Genomic DNA, 19,502 nt, shown 5'->3' on the forward strand with positions numbered 1-19,502 from the left:
TCTCTTAGGAAGTTATAGAAAACTTATTATAAGGAAAAAAAAACATCCTGTGATAAACCATAAAGGAAAAGAATATGAAAAAGAACGTATATATATGTATAACTGAGTCACTATGCTGTACAGCAGTAATAAACGCAACATTGTAATTCAACTATACTTCAATAAAAAACATTTTTTAAAAAGAAAAAGATCTGAATATAACAAAATATTCACATATGTCAAATCTGAATATGTGAGTGCCTATTGTTATCTTCTGTATGTCTACAGTATTTTAAAATAAAAATCTTAAAGAAAAAAGAAAAAAACATGCTTTTCCAAAGACCATAGAAAAGTTTACCCCCAAACGTCTCTGAAGAACACTTTAAGGCCTTCCATATTAAATATAAACTGAATATATATTGAATGTATATTATGTTTTTCTCAAAACATGTTAATATTCCTCAATACTTACTATAAAATACCTAAAAGACTAAATTACTCACTTTTTAACATAAGATAAAATAGTTATAGTAAGATTAATATCTTTTAAATAAACAAAAATTCACCTTTTTTTGGTTTTATGAGAAATCTCTGTACTTGCAGGCAGCATATTTACTGAATTTTCAGAAGTATAGGTCTCTCTCTTTTGGGCAACAGATGGAATAGTCTTTTGCAATGAAGATGCTTTTGCATCCAGATGATCAGAAGGTAAGCCAATAGATAAGTAAAATTCCTCATCAGCTTCATTGTGATGATCTTTTAGTTTTTTACTTGACATTTTTCTCAAGTCAGATGTATTGTTAGAATGAACATCAGTTGCCAAAATTTCCTGATGAACCTCATGGGCCTGAACTAGAAGAATATTACATGAAGATATTAAAAACTCTTTAAATAATAATACTAGAACGAAATGTGCTTTTTAAAATATGGCAACAATTTCATTAGAAAGTTTCCAGAAGACTCACAGGTCATTAAGTTTATAATCAAAGATCTAGGATTAAAATACACAAGTACTTTAAGAGTTCTAATTTATGAAATTAATAAACTGAAAGGTGTATTTGGTCCATGCTCCACAGTTCTAAAATGAAAAAAATCCTCAAACAGAGAAAATTCACAGTTAATATTATTGATATAGTAAATTTATTCAAGATTTGAATATAGTCAAACTCAGAGAAGGAGAGATTTGAATAATGGTTGCCAGTGACTGGGAGAAGGGAGAAATTCACAGTTGTTAATTAACAGGTGTAAAGTTTCAGTTATTCAAGATAAATAAGTTTTAGAGATCTAGAGTACAACATTGTGCCTATACATAACAATATTGTACACTTAAAAATCTGTTGAGAGGGAAGATCTCATGTAAAAATGTTCTTACTGGGACTTCCCAGGTGGTGCAGTGATTAAGAGTCCACCTGCCAATGCAGGGGACACAGGTTCGAGCCCTGGTCTAGGAAGATCCCACATGCCGCAGAGCAACTAAACCCATGTGCCACAACTACTGAGCCTGCACTCTAGAGCCCACGAGCCACAACTATTGAGGCCGTGTGCCACAACTCCTGAGCCCACATGCCGCAACTACTGAAGCCCGTGCGCTCTAGGGCCCATGCACCACAACTACTGAACCAACGTGCTGCAACTACTGAAGCCCACATGCCTAGAGCCCATGCTCTGCAACAAGAGAAGTCACCGCAATGAGCACACTGCAATGAAGAGTAGCCCCAGCCTGCCGCAACTAGAGAAAGGCCGTGCACAGCAACAAAGACCCAATGCAGCCAAAAATAAATAAAATTTTAAAAAATAAATAAAATAAAATGTTCTTACCACAATAAAATAAAAATTCTTTTAAAGATTTAAATAAATCTTTACATAGCTAAAATAAGTAACAGGTAATCCTAGAGAAATTATGAGATTCAATCTTTAGGTTAAGAGTTGGGTAAACTAGGGCAGCTAGATGATCACACTTTTATACATATACATACACATATACATATAGAACAGATATATATAGTTATATAAAATATATGTATATATAGGGAGAATATTTATATACACATACATCTTTATATCTATACAAAGAGAATATATATTATACACATATATCTTTATAGCTATATAAAGAGAAATATATATTCTCTTAACCCTTAACCTTCAAATATCAAAGAAAAAGTAGAATGGCTGGGTAGTACTCATACTGATTCATACTCTCAAAAAGAAAAGATTAAAAATTTAAAATAAGCCAAAATGGCTTTTGGTTCTGTAACAAAATTACATAGACTCACTTTCTCCTGCTTCTCCCTTTAAGTACAACTTAAACAATAATAACAGAACTCTGAAAGCTGGAAGAAGGTATATTTGCTAGGAACCTCAAGCCTTAAGCAACAACGGATAATGTGGTGAATCCCCTGTAGCATCAGAAAATGAAACAAACCAAAATACCACTGTTAGAACTCTATAAACACTTAAATGTCATTGGAAATAAACTCCACAAAAATAGGCAAGAGCCTTCACATTAAACCAAAACAGGGCAACTATAACAAGACTGAAATACAATGAAGAGTCCCTTAACATAATAACCAAAATGTTGAGGATACAATCAAAATGATTCATCATAATAAAAATTTTAAAAAAAGAAAAAACACTATCTGAAGAAGAAAATACGATCAATGGATGCAAATGGACAATATGAATCAGATGCTGGAATTATTTAACAAGAATTTATTTAAACCAACCACCATAAAAATGTCTTAATGTTCAATTATAAATTCTCTTGAAACAAATGAAAAGACAGAAACTCTCAAAGAAACAGGAGTTACAAAAGAGACCCAGCTTTTGGATCTTAGCCATTATAGCTGTGTAGTGGTATCTAACTGTTGTTTTAATTTAAAATTCCCTAATGACGATAATGATGAACAAATCCACAATGAGATACTACTTCACACCCATTAGGATGGGAAGGGAGGGAGGGAGGGAGGGAAGGAGAAAATAACAAGTTAACAAGTGTTGGTGAGTATACAGAAAAACTGGAACCCTTGCACACAGCTGGTGGGAATGTAAAATGATGCAGCCACTATGGAAGATAGCTTGGTCGCTCCTCAAGAAATTAAAAATGCAATTACCATATGATCTAATAATTCCTTTTTTGCCTATATATCCAAAAAGATTGAAAGCAGGGGCTGCAAGAGGTACTTGTACATCTGTGCTCACAGCAACATTATTCACAAAAGACAAAAGGTGGAAACCACCTAAATGTCCATCAATGGATAAATGGACAAAACAAAATATGGTATACATACAGTGAAATATTATTCAGCTTTATAAAGGAAATCCTGACACACACTACAACCTGGCTGACACTTGAGGACATTATGCTAAGTGAAATAAGCCAGTTGCAAAAGGACAAAAGCTGAACAATTCCACTCATATGAGGTATTTAGAGTAGTCAAATTCAGAAACAGAATGTAGAAGTGTGGTTACCAGAGGCTGGGGGGTAGGGGGAGATTGTTTAAAGGGTTCAGTTTTGCAAGATGAATAAGTTCTGTGGATGGATGGTGGTGACAATTGGACAACCTGACTGTCCTTAATGCCAAAGAACTGTACACTTAAAAATGTTTAAAATGGTAAATTTTGTTATATTATTTTACCGTAATTTTTTAAAATCATTTTTTAAAAGGAATAAAGAGCACAGTGATGTATGTGTAAATATAAACACTGACTGATTAAAACAAAAATAAAGTCTTATAGAGATAAAAGATATCAAAATACATAGCAGAATTAAAATACAGGATAACAGGAATAAAATATATGACAACAGTATGTCAGTTGGGAATTAGGGAGTTGTTCTAGTTACTCTGTCTGCATAATAAGTAACTCCATGCCTTGGCTGCATAAAACAACCATATATTATGTTCACTTATTCTGTGGGGCCGGAATTTGGCAGGGCACAAGCAGGGATGACTTGTCTCTACTCCATGAAGTCTGGGGCCTGGAACGATTTGAAAGCTTGCTTACTCACATGTCTAACATCTGAGGCTGGCAGCAGGCCGAAGAAATATTGCTGTCTATGTATGTCTGCAAGTAGGCTAGTTTGGGCTTCCTCACAGCATGATGTCTGGGTTATAAGGTAGAGTGTATCCTAAGAGGGAAATAAGGAGAAAGGGAGGGAGCCAAGCAGAAGCCCTTTATGTCCTAACCTTGGAAATCACACAGTATCACATATACCACATTCTATGATATATGATGTGATATGATATATGATATGATATATGACATGATACATACAAACAACCTCACTTACGGGGGTGAGGAAAAATGCTGGCCTAAGTAAGGTTAGAAATGGAGTCTGTAAAACTAAAAGCTAAAGAAATTGTACATAACATTGTCATACTAAGTGAAGTAAGTCAGACAAAGACAAATATTATATGATATCACTTATATGTGAAATCTGAAAAATAAAACAAAACACAAACAGACTCACAGACACAAAACAAACTTATGGTTACCGAAGAGGAAGGAAGGAGAGGGATAAATTAGGAGTACGGGATTAACAGATACACATTGTCATATATAAAATAGATAAACAACAAGGATTTATTGTGTAGCACAGGGACTATATTCAGTATCTTATAATAACCTATAATGAAAAAGAATCAAGAAAAAAGTATATGTATGTATACATATATATATATATAACCAAATCACTTTTGCTGTACACCTGAAACTAACATAATATTGTAAATTAAGTACAATAAAGAAATTGTACATAAGCACTGTACTCCAGTAGATAAAATTGTTTTCCATGTGTTTAAGTCAACAATTCTGATACTGTTATACATGCATATAGGAACAAAAAGTTAAGTAGGTAGATGGTGAATGGTAAGTGCCAAGTTTCTTACACACAGAGTGGACGTTTACAGATAAGCAAGGCAAAGAAGCAAGAATAACCCATGTGGTAATAAATTACAGTTGGAAACATCAATATGAATTCATGTTTAACTTAATACAGATACAGTTACACAGAAAAATATTTATAGATATGTATATATATACCAGTTACCATACACACATATATTTCCTTGCTCTGTCAGTTGAGACAGTCTTGAAGCATTAACGCCCCAGGAGAAACAGCACACCTAGCACCCAGATCTTGGTTCCTAATACCATTCTCCAGTAAAAGGAACCACTGGCTCCTTGGAGAAATGGCTGATTCTAGGGTAAGTTGGGCCTGGAGCATCCTGTAGTTCCAGAAGGTAAGGAAATGTTAAAAACAACAGCAATAACAACAAAAATGGGGTCCATCAAAGGGGCATAGGAGCCAGTGAAAGAGCTTTCTAATGGCCAAAGCTGGAACAGTTTGAGTAACAAATTTAATAAAATAGTACTGGATTATAAACTAAAGTATAAAATAAAGTTTCTACCTCAAAAACTAAAAAAAGGAGCAAAATAAACCCAAACCAAGGACAAGGATGGAGAAAATAAGAGCAGAAATCAATGAAACTAAAAACAGGAAAACACAAAAACTTACTGAAACAGGAAGCTAGTTCTTTTAAAACAGTGAATAAAAATGATAATCCTTTAACAAAGGCAAAAAAACAAGACACAAATCAACAATATCCAGAATAAAACGGTATATCACGACAGATCCTGCAGCCATTAAAAGGACAACAAAGTGGGGCTTCCCTGGTGGGCAGTGGTTGAGAGTCCGCCTGCCAATGCAGGGTACACGGGTTCGTGCCCCAGTCCGGGAAGATCCCACATGCCGCGGAGTGGCTAGGCCCATGAGCCATGGCCGCTGAGCCTGCGCGTCCAGAGCCTGTGCTTCGCAACGGGAGAGGCCACAACAGTGAGAAGCCCGTGTACCACAAAAAAAAAAAAAAAAAAAAAAAAAAGGATAACAAAGTAATACTATGTACAACTTTATGCTGATAAACTCAACCACTTAGAAGAAATGGACCAATTCTTCAAAAACCATAAACTATCAAAAATGTGCCAGGATAAAATAAATAACCTAAATAGTCCTATAACTATTAGAGAATTGAATTTGTAACTTAAAAGCTCTTGAAAAAGAAATGCCACAGACCAGGTGATATCACTGCAGAATATTATACCAAAAAATCAGAGAATTAAAATTAATTTTACATAAGCCCTTCTAGGAATTAGAAGGGGGAATAATTTCCAACTCATTTTATAAGGTTGGTGAGCATTACCTTGATACCAAAACCATACAAATACAGCATAAAAAAGAAAACTACAGACCACTATCTCTCATTAATTTAGATGCAAAAAATTCTCAAAATTTTAGCAAACTGCATCAAACAATGTATAAAAATTAGTAATACAACATAATTGACATTTATGGTCAACTGCACTCAACAATGGAATACTTGTTTTTCAAATGCCCATGAAGCATTCATAAAGGCAGACAATATCTTGGGTCATAAAACAAATAAAACAAATCTTCACAAATTTTAAAGAACTAAAATGAAATGACATAGTGTATATATGCTATGCCATAAAGAAATCAAGACTAGAAATCACTAAGGGAAAGACAACAGGGAAGTCCAGAAGTACATTCATTTAGCATAATGTTTCTAAGGTTCTTCCATGTTGTAGCATGTATCAGAACTTCATTCCTTTTTATGGTTGAATAATATTCCACTCTACACATGTATCACATGTTGTTTGTCCATTCACTCGTTCATGGGACACTTTGGTTGTTTCCACCTTTTGGGTATTATGAATCATACTGCTATGAACATTGGGGTATAAGTATCTGTTTGAGTTCCTGTTTTCAATTCTTTTGAATATAAACCTAGAAGTAGAAATGCTACTTAATACCTAATTTTTTGAGGAACCACCAAACTTTTTCCACTGGCTGCATAATGCATGTGGGTTTCTATAAATTCCACATCCTCAACATCTTTTATTTTATTTAAAAAGTAATAATATCCATCCTAATATGTACAAAGTGGTATCTCTGTGGGGTTTTGATTTGCATTTCCCTAATGACTAACAATGTTGAACAACTTTTCATGTAGTTGTTATCAGCTTGCCAGATGCATAGCAAGCCAAAATGCTGAGACAACAAGGTTTGCAGCAAAGAGAGGGTTTATTTGCAAGGCAGCCAAGCAAGATGATCTGAGGCGTGGGGAGCTTGGGGAAAGGTGACTGAAAAAAAGTTGCAATAATCATCACTCTGCACAGGCCTCTGCACGGTCAAAAGGTTACTGGAGTGAACCCTTAAGCATAACCAGTTGAAGGGTGGTTCTATTCAGTCTTAACCAGCTCAGCACAAACTAGATGCAGCTGACCTGAAGTTCCCAGAAAACAACTCAGGCAAATACCTTGTTCAGGTTACAAGCCACTTGAAGGACATGCAAGTCTGAAACCAAACTCAATTAGTGAAGGCAGGTAAAACACATTCATTGGCCAACTGGACAAATGTCTATTCAAGTCCTCTTTTCAGTTGGGATGTTTATTTTTGTTGTTGTTGAGTTACAGGAAGTCTTTATGTATTCTGGATATAAATCCCTTATTACAGGGGTCCCCAACCCCCAGGCCACAGACCAGTACTGGTCCATGGCTTGTTAGGAACTGGGCCACACAGCAGGAGGTGAGCAGTAGGTGAATGAGCAAAGCTTCACCTGTATTTACAGCTGCTCCCCATTGCTCGCATTACCACCTGAGCCCCACCTCCTGTCAGATCATTGGTGGCATTAGATTCTCAGAGGAGCACGAACCCTACTGTGAACTGCACATGCAAGGGATCTAGCTTGCATGCTCCTTATGAGAATCTAATGTGAGGTAGAACAGAGGTGGTGACTCTAGCGCTGGGGAGCAGATGCAAATACAGATTATCATTAGCAGAGAGGTCTGACTGCACAGAGACCATAATAAATCAATTGCTTGCAGACTCATATCAAAACCCTATCAGTGACTGGCAAGTGAAAACAAGCTCAGGGCTCCCACTGATGCTGCATTATGGTGAGTTGTATAATTATTTCATTGGATCTTACAATGTAATAATAATAGAAATAAAGTGCACAATAAAGGTAATGTGCTTGAATCACACCAAAACCACCCGCCCCCCCACCCCCAGTCCACGGAAAAATTGTCTTCCACAAAACTGCTCCATGGTGCCAAAAAGGTTGGAGACTACTGCCTTATGAGATATACTATATGCAATTATTTTCCCCCATTTTGTGGGTTATCCTTTCATGCTATTGACAGTACCCTTCACACACTTTTGAAGGACATAAATATATGACATATTTGTTCTTAAGTAGAAAACCTAAATGACGCAAAAATATGAATTTTCACAAAATTACTATACAAATTAAATGCAACTTTAGTTAAAATCACAACAAAATTTTATTGGAAACTGAATACACAAAATTCATAGAAATTAAAAAGGTCTAAGAATGGCAGAAGAGTGGCATGTATCAGAAGTATATATATAAATAGATACCTTTATATCAGCATGTGCTATAAAACTACAATTAGTAAAACAGTATTGTGTTGACATTAAGAATAAACAAATGGACCAAAATTCAAAAGTATATTGAATGATATATGAGATTTAATACATGATAAAAGTAGCACATTCATATGAGAATGGATTATGTAATAAAAGGAACTAGCACAACTGACCATAAGGAAGAAAACAAAATTATAACATTATGCCACATTATACACCAAAGCACATTCCAGATGGATTAAGAATTTAAATTAAAAAGAAAAAAAGATGTTAAGATGAAAATGTAAGATATTACATATACCATTAGGATAAAACAGACCTTTTAACCAAAACAGGAAACTCAAAAGCTATTGAAAAAAACAAACACACACATTTGACAATTAAAATAAAAAACGTTATCCATCATATAAGGTACTATAACCAAAATCTGTAATAGTCTAGGGATCATTTGGAAAAATATCTGATAAATAACAGATAAATTACACAAATTACAGATAAACAGTTACAGATACTCAATTTAAAGATCTCCCATAAACTAGAAAAAACAAATGGGCAAAGGATATGAAAAGATAAAAAGGTATTTCAAATAGCCAGTAAACTTATGAAAAGGTGTTCAAACTCAGTGGTAATCACTAAAGTAACACTGAGATCATTTAATAGTGATCAAATTGGCAAAAAGTTCAATAGAATAGTAAATACTCTATCAGGTGAAAGGTACTTTCTTACATTGCTGGTATAAAAGGAAATTGTAAAAGCCTCTTCTGAAAGCACGCATGCACGCACAAACACGTTTATATATGTGTTCGTTCAGGAGCACCAATGAAGATATGGAAGGATTCAAGGCTACCTCAGCAGGATGAGGGGAGTAATAATTAGTAGCTTTTTCTTTTAAATCTTTGACTCACCCCAAATGAAGGACTTTTCTAATTTGAAAAATGCAAATAAAACTTTAAAAACTGGCAGCACATATAAATGACTGAAGGAAATGCAACAGAGAGAAAAAACACTGACCACATATATTCAAATATCAAATCATTACGTTGTACTCCTGAAACTAATATTATGTAAATTATACCTTAGTTAAAAAAAAAATGCTCAAGGAGCCCATGGAGAGGCCCACATGGGAGGAAATTAAGGCTTCCTGCCGGCAACCAGACCCACATGAGTGTCATCTTGGAAATTCATCCTTAGCCTCAGTCAAGCCTTCAGATGACTGCAACCCTGGCCATCATCTTGACTACCACCTCATGAGATTACAAGCCAGCACCACCTAACTAAGCTGCTTCTGAATTCCTGACCCACAGAAACTATACGAGATGATAAATATTTAAAAAAAAAAAAAGAAAAGAAAAGAAAAATCTACTTGAAAACTCTTAAAGCTATGGTCCCTATAATAATTCTTAGTTAATGTCTCTTACCACATCCTATGAACGCTCCTACCACTAAAACAAAAACACACATAATAATCAGATAAAACTTATTATTCTGCAAATCAAAACAACAATGAGGTACCAACTCACACCGGTCGGAATGGCCATCATTAAAAAGTCTACAAATAATAAATGCTGGAGAGGGTGTGGAGAAAAGGGAACCCTCTTACACTGTTGATAGGAATGTAAATTGGTGCAGCCACTATAGAAAACAGTATGAAGGTTCCTCAAAACACTAAAAATAGGGTTTCCCTGGTGGCGCAGTGGTTGAGAGTCCACCTGCCGATGCAGGGAACACGGGTTCGTGCCCCGGTCCAGGAAGATCCCACATGGCGCAGAGCGGCTGGGCCCATGAGCCATGGCCGCTGAGCCTACACATCCAGAGCCTGCACCTCTGGAGCCTGTGCTCCACAACAGGAGAGGCCACAACAGTGAGAGGCCCATGTACCGCAAAAAAAAAAAAACCAACTAAAAACAGAGTTGCCAAATAATCCAGCAATCCCACTCCTGGTCATATACCCAGATAAAACGATAATTCGAAAAGATACTTGCACCCCTTTGTTCATAGCAGCACTATTTACAATAGCCAAGACATGGAAACAACCTAAATGTCCACAGTTGGATGAATGGATAAAGATGTGGCACATATATACAATGGAATATTACTCAGCCATTAAAAAGAAAGAAGTAATGCCACTTGCAGCAACATGGATAGACCTAGAGATTATCAGACTAAATGAAGTAAGTCAGAAAGACAAATACCATATAACACTTATATATGGAATCTAAAATACAACACAAATGAACATATCTATGAAACAAAAATGAACTCACAGATATAAAGAACACACTTGTGGTTGCCGAGGGGAAGTGGGGAGGGAAGGATTGGGAGCTTGGGATTAGCAGATGCAAACTATTATATATAGGACGGATAAACAACAAGGTCCTACTATATAGCACAGGGAACTATATTCAGTATCCTATGATAAACCATAATGGAAAAGAATATATATGTATAACTGAGTCACTCTGCTGTGTAGGAGAAATTAAACACAACATTGTATATCAACTCTATTTCAATAAAATTAAAAATAAAACTTATTCATGTTTTTTTTTTTAAAAAAATACACTGACAGTGGACTTGAGAGGGACTCAGAAACAACTTCATCCATTTCACAATTCTGTCTAGGCTGACCCTGACCTTGTGACTCAAGCCAACATATGTGCTACCTTCAGCATTTCTCTTTTCTTTTTTTTTTTTTTTTGCGGTACGCGGGCCTCTCGCTGTTGTGGCCTCTCCTGTTGCGGAGCACAGGCTCCGGACGCGCAGGCTCAGCAGCCATGGCTCACGGGCCCAGCCACTCCGCGGCATGTGGGATCTTCCCGGACCAGGGCACGAACCCGTGTCCCCTGCATCAGCAGGCGGACTCTCAACCACTGCGCCACCAGGGGAGCCCCTAACTCTTTAAATATATCTAGGCAAATATCACCCATGGGGATGCTACCAACCTGATTTGTTGACAGCTTCACTTGGTTCCACAATTAACTGCAGAGGGGCTTCTTTCTTCCTTGAAGAAACTGTACCTGACTTTGGATGTGATTTCTGGCACTGAGTCTAAAAGAGATACAACATTAGATCTATTCTATTAAATTACCAATTTTGATTAAACACATTTGTTCTTAAATTGAAAAAAGAAAGTATTTTTAAAAACAATAAACCAGCTGGTAAAGCTGCATACTTAACTCCTTAGAAACCAATTTCATAGTAAAGCTGAAATTTCATATAACCTATCACAGAAGCAATGTTGCTCTGAACAACTTTTAAAAACCTAATCTGCCAGAAGACTGGATAAATAAATTACCGTATAGTCATATATCACAATATCACAAATACAACAGTGAAAGGAATAAACTACAGCATACATGAATGATTATGTTAAACAAAAAGAAAGTCACACAAGTATATAATCTCATTTACGTTAAGTTCAGAATAGATGCAAAAACATGTAAAACACTAAATATATATAGTATTTAGAAATTCACTCTACGCAGGAAAGAGTTAATGCACCAGGCCTGATCACTTAAAAACCTGCTTACAGGACTAGCCCTTGGCTGGCACACAGAGTCTTGGCTTTCAGAATGTTTCCTCCATTACCAACTGGAACCTGTTATGCCAGCCTGCCTAGACTGTTTGTATAAACAATGTGATTTATGGTGAACACCTTCCTTCTTTCCTTCAGACAATACAGAATTTTGGTGGGCAGAGGGTACCAATATAACCAGCTCCCAATAAAAACAGGCTAAATCTCAGAAGGCTTCCCAGGGCAGAAAGACTGTACATGTCTTATAGCATTTTACTGCTGGATGCAAAGAGTGCACTCTGTGTGGCCCCTTTGGAGAGCCTGACATGGATTCCACCATACTCTGCCTGATGTGTACTTTTCTCTTACTGATCTGGCTGTGTATCCTGACTATATGCCTATAACAAATCTCAGTCATGAGTACAACTAACTACAAGTGGAGTCTCATGAGTCCTATCTAGTGAAGCACCCAACATGTGAATGGTAGCAGGACCTGTCTTAAGTAGTGAAAGAAATATTGACACAAATGTCAGCACACACGCACGTGTGGTAAAGCTATAAAGCAAAAGATGGGAATGATGAACATGAAATTCAACACAGTGGTTACCTCTGTGCAGGAAGGAGAGGCAAAAGAATAAGATCACAAAGGGGCACACAGGTGCTTCAAAGGTACTGGTATTTCTAACATTGAGAAATGGGCACATGGGTGTTCATTTATGTTATTTTTAATACCTTATGTACATAACATGCTTTCTTTTGAAAATCTGAAATATATCAAGTCGTAAATTTTTTAATTCTAGAAAAGAGAAATCTCATCCACACATTACAAGTGGGAAAGAAAACTAATAGACCATTCTGAAGAAAAAATTGACAATACTTAACAATTTCGTTTTAAAAGTACATATCCTAGAGAAATTCAATTTACAAATGCAAACAAGGAGGCATAAACAAAGGTGTTCACTACATCATTATTATAATGAATAGAGGGAAAAAAATCTAAAAACCTACCAATAGGGAAATATGTAAATAATGGAGCCACTACATTGCTAGTTCAGCGGATACACTATGGAACTCAATTACGTAAAGTAACAAAAGCAAGTTTTCATTATATTCTACACCCTTTTGAAACCTCACCAAGGATTTTTTTTAATGCATTCTTTTTTTTTTAAATTTATTTTATTTATTTATTTTTGTCGGCATTGGGTCTTTGCCGCTGTGCGCAGGCTTTCTCTAGTTGTGGCGAGCGGGGGTTACTCTTCGTTGCAGTGTGCAGGCTCCTCATTGAAGTGGTTCTCCTGTTGTGGAGCACGGACTCTAGGCGCACAGGCTTCAGTAGTTGTGGCACATGGGCTCAGTAGTTGTGGCTCGTGGGATCTAGAGTGCAGGTTCAGTAGCTGTGGCACACAGGCTTAGCTGCTCCACGGCATGTGGGATCTTCCCAGACCAGGGATCAAACTCGTGCCCCCTGCATTGGCAGGCAGATTCTTAAGCAATGCATCACCAGGGAAGTCCCACTAAGGATTTTTTTAAATGTATAAACCCAGAAGGATGAAGAGAAAGAGAAGGGAGTAGATGAGAGACATCAATAAACTCTTTTAGGTTGGAAAGCAGATTAGTAGCAACTGAGCAGCCCAGAAAGACCAGAAACATGCTAACAATGAAGTAAGCCCAGAAGCTGACAGATTTATGTTTAAGGAGAAACCCATAAGTTCAGTTTTTCAAGGTACAATGCACCTCTAAAAGAGGGGCTCCAGGTAGGGCCTGCAAACAGAAGAGTTGTTAAAGGATGTATGGGGGGAGCAGAGTCAAGATGGCGGAGTAGGAGGACATGGAATTCATGTCTCCACACAGCTAGAGCATCTACCAGGCACTAGTGGGGGACCTCAGACACCTATGGGGACAGGAGGAACCCCCAAGTGACCAAGTGGGACACGTGGGGAGGAAAAGTAGAGACAATACGGGACCAGTGCCCCTGAGGGGTGGCTGGGGGAGGGGAGGAGTTCCCATGTTCAGGAGGGGCCCACCCATGGCGAGGGGATTGGCAGGACAGGGAGAGACCTTCAGGGGATTGGGGAATCAGAGGGGAACGTGGCCAGAGTTTCCCCCAAGCTCTCAGTCCCCAGCTACTCTGCTGGGATCCCAGGCCAAAACCCCTACACTCAAGTTCCCCTCAGGCACTTTTTTTTTTTTTTTTTTTTTTTTTTTTGCAGTACGCGGGCCTCTCACTGTTGTGGCCTCTTCTGTTGCGGAGCACAGGCTCCGGATGTGCAGGCTCAGTGGTCATGGCTCATGGGCCTAGCCACTCCACGGCATGTGGCATCTTCCCAGACCGGGGCATGAACCCGTGTCCCCTGCATCGGCAGGCGGACCCGCAATCACTGTGCCACCAGGGAAGCCCCCCTCAGGGACTTTTCCAGCCCCATGGGTCTTGAACCTAGGTCCTGCCACCCCACAGCAAAGGCCTTCTCTGGTTTGTTTGGTTTTTTCTTTTTTTTTTTTTTTCCTGTTCTGGTTCTGTTTTACCTTGTTGTTGTTTCATTTATATATATATTTTCTAATAAATTTTTACTTTTCTAATTTTATTTTATTTTTTATTCTTTGTTATACTTTTGCTTTTGTTTTTGTTTTGTTTTTCTGCCACACGGTGCAGCTTGTAGGATCTTGGCTCCCAAGCTGGGGGTCAGGCATGAGCTCCTGTTGTGGGAACGCGGAGTCCAAACTGCTAGACTAACAGAGAACCTCATACCCCAGGGAATATTAATCAGAGTGAGGTTTCCCAGAGGTCCTCATCTTGGCACCAAGACCCAGCTCCACCCAACTGCTTGCAAGCTCCAGTGCCGACGCCTCAGGCCAAACAACCTGTAAGACAGGAACACAGCCCCACCCACCAAAAAGATAAAAAGATGAGACAACAAAAAAATATGTTACAGATGAAGAAGCAAGGTAAAAACCTACAAGACCAAATAAATGAAGAAGAAATAGGCAACCAACCTGAAAAAGAATTCAGAGTAATGATGGTAAAGATGTTCCAAAATCTCAGAAATAGAATGGAGGCATGGATCAAGAAAATACAAGAAATATATAACAAAGACCTAGAAGAACTAAAAAACAAACAGTGATGAACATCACAATAACTAGAATGAAAAATACTCTAGAAGGAATCAATAGCAGAATACCTGAGGCGGAAGAACAAATAAGTGAGCTGAAAGAGAATAGTGGAAATAACTGCCGAAGAGCAGAATAAAGAGAAAAGAAAGAAGAGAATTGAGAACGGTCTCCGAGACCTCTGGGACAAACATTAAATGCACCAATATCTGAATTATAGGGGTCCCAGAAGAAGAAAAGAAAGAGAAAGGGTCAGAAAAAATATTTGAAGAGATTATAGTTAAAAACTTCCCTAACATGGGAAAGGAAATAGCCACTCAAGTCCAGGAAGCACAGAGAGTCCTATACAGGATAAACCCTAGGAGAAACACACCAAGACACATATTAATCAAACTAACAAAAATTAAATTCAAAGCAAAAATACTAAAAGCAGCAAGGGTAAAGCAACAAATAACATACAAAGGAATCCCCATACAGTTATCAGCTTATTTTTCAGCAGAAACTCTGCAGGCCAGAAGGGAGTGGCAGGATATATTTCAAGTGATAAAAGGGAAAAACCTACAACCAAGATTACTCTACCCAGCAAGGATCTCATTCAGATTTGATGGACAAATCAAAATGTTTACAGATAAGCAAAAGTTAAGAGAATTCAGCACCACCAAACCAGCTTTGTGACAAATGTGAAAGGAACTTCTCTAGGCGGAAAAGAAAAAGACCCACAAAAACAAACCAAGACAATTAAGAAAATGGTAATAGGAACATAGGTATCAATAATTACCTTGAATGTAAATGGATTAAATGCTCCGACCAAAATACACAGACTGGCTGAATGGATACAAAAACAAGACCCATATATATGCTGTCTACAAGAAACCCACTTCAGATCTAGGGACACATACAGACTGAAAGTGAGGGGATGAAAAAAGACATTCCATGAATATGGAAGTCAAAAGAAAGCTGGAGTAGCAATACTCATGTAAGACAAAACAGACTTTAAAATGAAGACTGTTACAAGAGATAAGGAAGGACACTACATAATGATCAAGAGATCAATCCAAGAAGAAGATATAACAATTATAAGTATTTATGTACCCAACATAAACATAAGGCAAATGCTAGAAGCCATAAAAGGGGAAAACAACAGTAACACAATAATAGTGGGGGACTTAAAACACCCCACTCACACCAGAGGACAGATCGTCCAGACAGAAAATAAGTAATGAAACACCAGCTTTAAATGACACAATAGACCAGACAGGTTTAATTGAAATTTACAGGATATTCCACCCAAAAGCAGCAGAATACACCTTCTTCTCAAGTGCACATGGAACATTCTCCAGGATAGATCACATCTTGGGTCACAAATCAAGCCTCGTGTTATTTAAGAAAACTGAAATCGTATCAAGCATCTTTTCCGACCACACGGCTATGAGATTAGAAATCAATTACAGGAAAAAAACTGTAAAAAAATAAAAAATACATATGGAAGCTAAACAGTGTGCTGCTAAATAACGAAGAGATCACTGAAGAAATCAAAGAGGAAATAAAAAATACATAGAAACAAATGACAATGAAAACACAATGGCCCCAAACCTATGGGACACAGCAAAAGCAGTTCCAAGAGGGAAGTTTATACCAATTCAATGTCACCTCAAGAAACAAAAAAACTCTCAAATAAATGATCTAATCTTACACCTAAAGCAAAAAGAGAAAGAAGAACAAAGAAATCCCAAAATTAGTAGAAGGAAAGAAGCCATAAAGATCAGACCAGAAATAAATGAAACAGAAATGAAGAAAATAATAGCAAAGATCAATGAAACTAAAAGTTGGTTCTTTGAGAAGATAAACAAAATTGATAAACCCTTAGCCAGGATCATCAAGAAAAAAAGGGAGAGAACTCAAATCAATAAAATTAGAAATGAGGGACTTCCCTGGTGGCACAGTGGTTAAGAATCATGCCTGCCAACGCAGGGGACACGGGTACAAGCCCTGGTGCAGGAAGATCCCACATGCCGCGGAGCAACTAAGCCCGTGCGCCACAACTACTGAGCCTGCACTCCAGAGCCCATGAGCCACAACTACTGAGCCCATGAATCACAACTACTGAAGCCACTCACTCTAGGGCCTGTGCTTCACAACAAAAGAAGCCATAGCAATGAGAAGCATGCGCAGCACAACGAAGAGTAGCCCCCGCTCACCAAAACTAGAGAAAGCTCACGTGCAGCAACGAAGACCCAAGGCAGACAAAAATAAATTAATTAAATAAATTTGTAAAAAAAAAAACTTAGAAATTAAAAAGGAGCAATTACAACTGACATCACAGAAATACAAAGAATCATAAGACACTACTACAAGCAACTATATGCCAATAAAATGGAAAACCCAGAAGAAATACACAAATTCTTGGAAAGGTACAAACTTCCAAGACTGAACCAGGAAGAAATAGAAAATATAAACAGACCAATCACAAGTAATGAAATCTAAACTGTAACTAAAAATCTTCCAACAAACAAAAGTCCAGGACCAGATGGCTTCACAGTTGAATTCTACCAAGCGTTTAGAGAAGAGTTAACACCTATCATTCTCAAACTCTTCCAAAAAACTGCAGAGAGATGAACACTCCCAAACTCATTCTGTGAGGCCACCATCACCCTGATACCAAAACCAGACAAAGATATCACAAGAAAAGAAAATTACAGACCAATATCACTGCTGAACATAGACGCAAAAATCCTCAACAAAATACTAGCAAACAGAATCTAACAACACATTAGAAGGATCATACACCATGATCAAGTGGGATTTATCCCAAGGATGCAAGGATTCTTCAATAAATGCAAATTAATCAATGTGATACACCACATTAACAAACTGAAGAATAAAAACCATATGGTCATCTCAATAGATGAAGAAAAAGCTTTTGACAAAATTCAACACCCATTTATGATAAAAACTCTCCAGAAAGTGGGCTTAGATGGAACCTACCTCTACATAATAAAGGCCATACACAACAAAGCCACAGCAAACATCATTCTTAGTGGGGAAAAACTGAAAGCATTTCCTCTAAGATCAGGAACAAGACAAGGATGTCCACTCTCACCACTATTATTCAACATAGTTTTGGAACTTTTAGCCACAGCAATCAGAGAAGAAAAAGAAATAAAAGGAATCCAAATTGGAAAAGAAGTAAAACTGCCACTTTTTGCAGATGACATGATGCTATACATAGAGAATCCTAAAGATGCCACCAGAAAACTACTAGAGCTAATCAATGGATATGGTAAAGTTGCAGGATACAAAATTAATGCACAGAAATCTCTTGCATTCCTATACACTAACAACAAAAGATCAGAAAGAGAAATTAAGGAAACAATCCCATTCAGCATTGCAACAAAAAGAATAAAATAAAATACCTAGGAATACCTCCCTAAGGAGGCAAAAGACCTGTACACAGAAAACTGTAAAACACTGATGAAATAAATCAACTGTAAAACACTGATGAAAGAAATCAAAGATGACACAAACAGATGGAGAGATATACCATGTTCTTGGATGGGAAGAATCAATACTGTGAAAATGACTATACTACACAAAGCAATCTACAGATTGAATGCAATCCCTAATAAATTACCAATGTCATTTTTCACAGAACTAGAACAAAAAATTTTTTAATTTGTATGGAAGCACAAAAGACCCCAAATAGCCAAAGCAATCTTGTGAAATAAAGATGGAGATGGAGGAATCAGGCTCCCTGACTTCAGACTGTACTACAAAGCTAGAGTCATCAAGACAGTATGGTACTGGCACAAAAACAGAAATACAGATCAATGGTACATGATAGAAAACCCAGAGATAAACCCACACACCTATGGTCAACTAACTTATGACAAAGGAGGCAAGAATATACAATGGAGAAAAGACAGCCTCTTCAATAAGTCGTGTTGGGAAAACTGGACAGCTACACATAAAAGAATGAAATTAGAACACTCCCTAACACCATACACAAAAATAAACTCAAAATGGATTACAGACCTAAACGTTAAGGCCGGACACTATAAAACTCTTAGAGGAAATCATAGGAAGAACATTCTATGACATAAATCACAGCAAGGTCCTTTTTGACCCACCTCCTAGAGTAATGAAAATAAAAACAAAAATAAACAAATGGGACCTAATTAAACTTAAAAGCTTTTACACAGCAAAGGAAACCATAAACAAGATGAAAAGACAACCCTCAGAATGGGAGAAAATATTTGCAATGAAACAACAGACAAAGGATTAATCTCCAAATTATACAAACAGCTCGGCCAGCTCAATATCAAAAAAAACACAATCCGGGCTTCCCTGGTGGCGCAGTAGTTAAGAATCCACCTGCCAATGCAGGGGACACGGGTTCGATCCCTGGTCCGGGAGGATCCCACATGCCGCGGAGCAACT

At 37.4% G+C, this 19,502-nt stretch overlaps 1 protein-coding gene across 2 annotated transcripts in view; it reads right to left on the minus strand.

The window, feature by feature from the left end:
* CENPC (centromere protein C) overlaps positions 1–19,502 on the minus strand; it is a 91,473-nt gene that overhangs the window by 58,926 nt on the left and 13,045 nt on the right. For both annotated transcript variants that reach the window (XM_082838366.1, XM_082838367.1), the window contains exons 5-6: positions 11,389–11,494; positions 546–831 (exon numbers count right to left, since the gene is read on the minus strand). In XM_082838366.1, coding sequence (XP_082694492.1) covers positions 546–831; positions 11,389–11,494 — 392 coding nt within the window. The remainder of the gene's footprint in view (positions 1–545; positions 832–11,388; positions 11,495–19,502) is intronic.

The sequence above is a fragment of the Leucopleurus acutus genome, assembly GCF_964270905.1.
Source record: "Leucopleurus acutus genome assembly, chromosome: 4".
Taxonomy (NCBI): domain Eukaryota; kingdom Metazoa; phylum Chordata; class Mammalia; order Artiodactyla; family Delphinidae; genus Leucopleurus; species Leucopleurus acutus.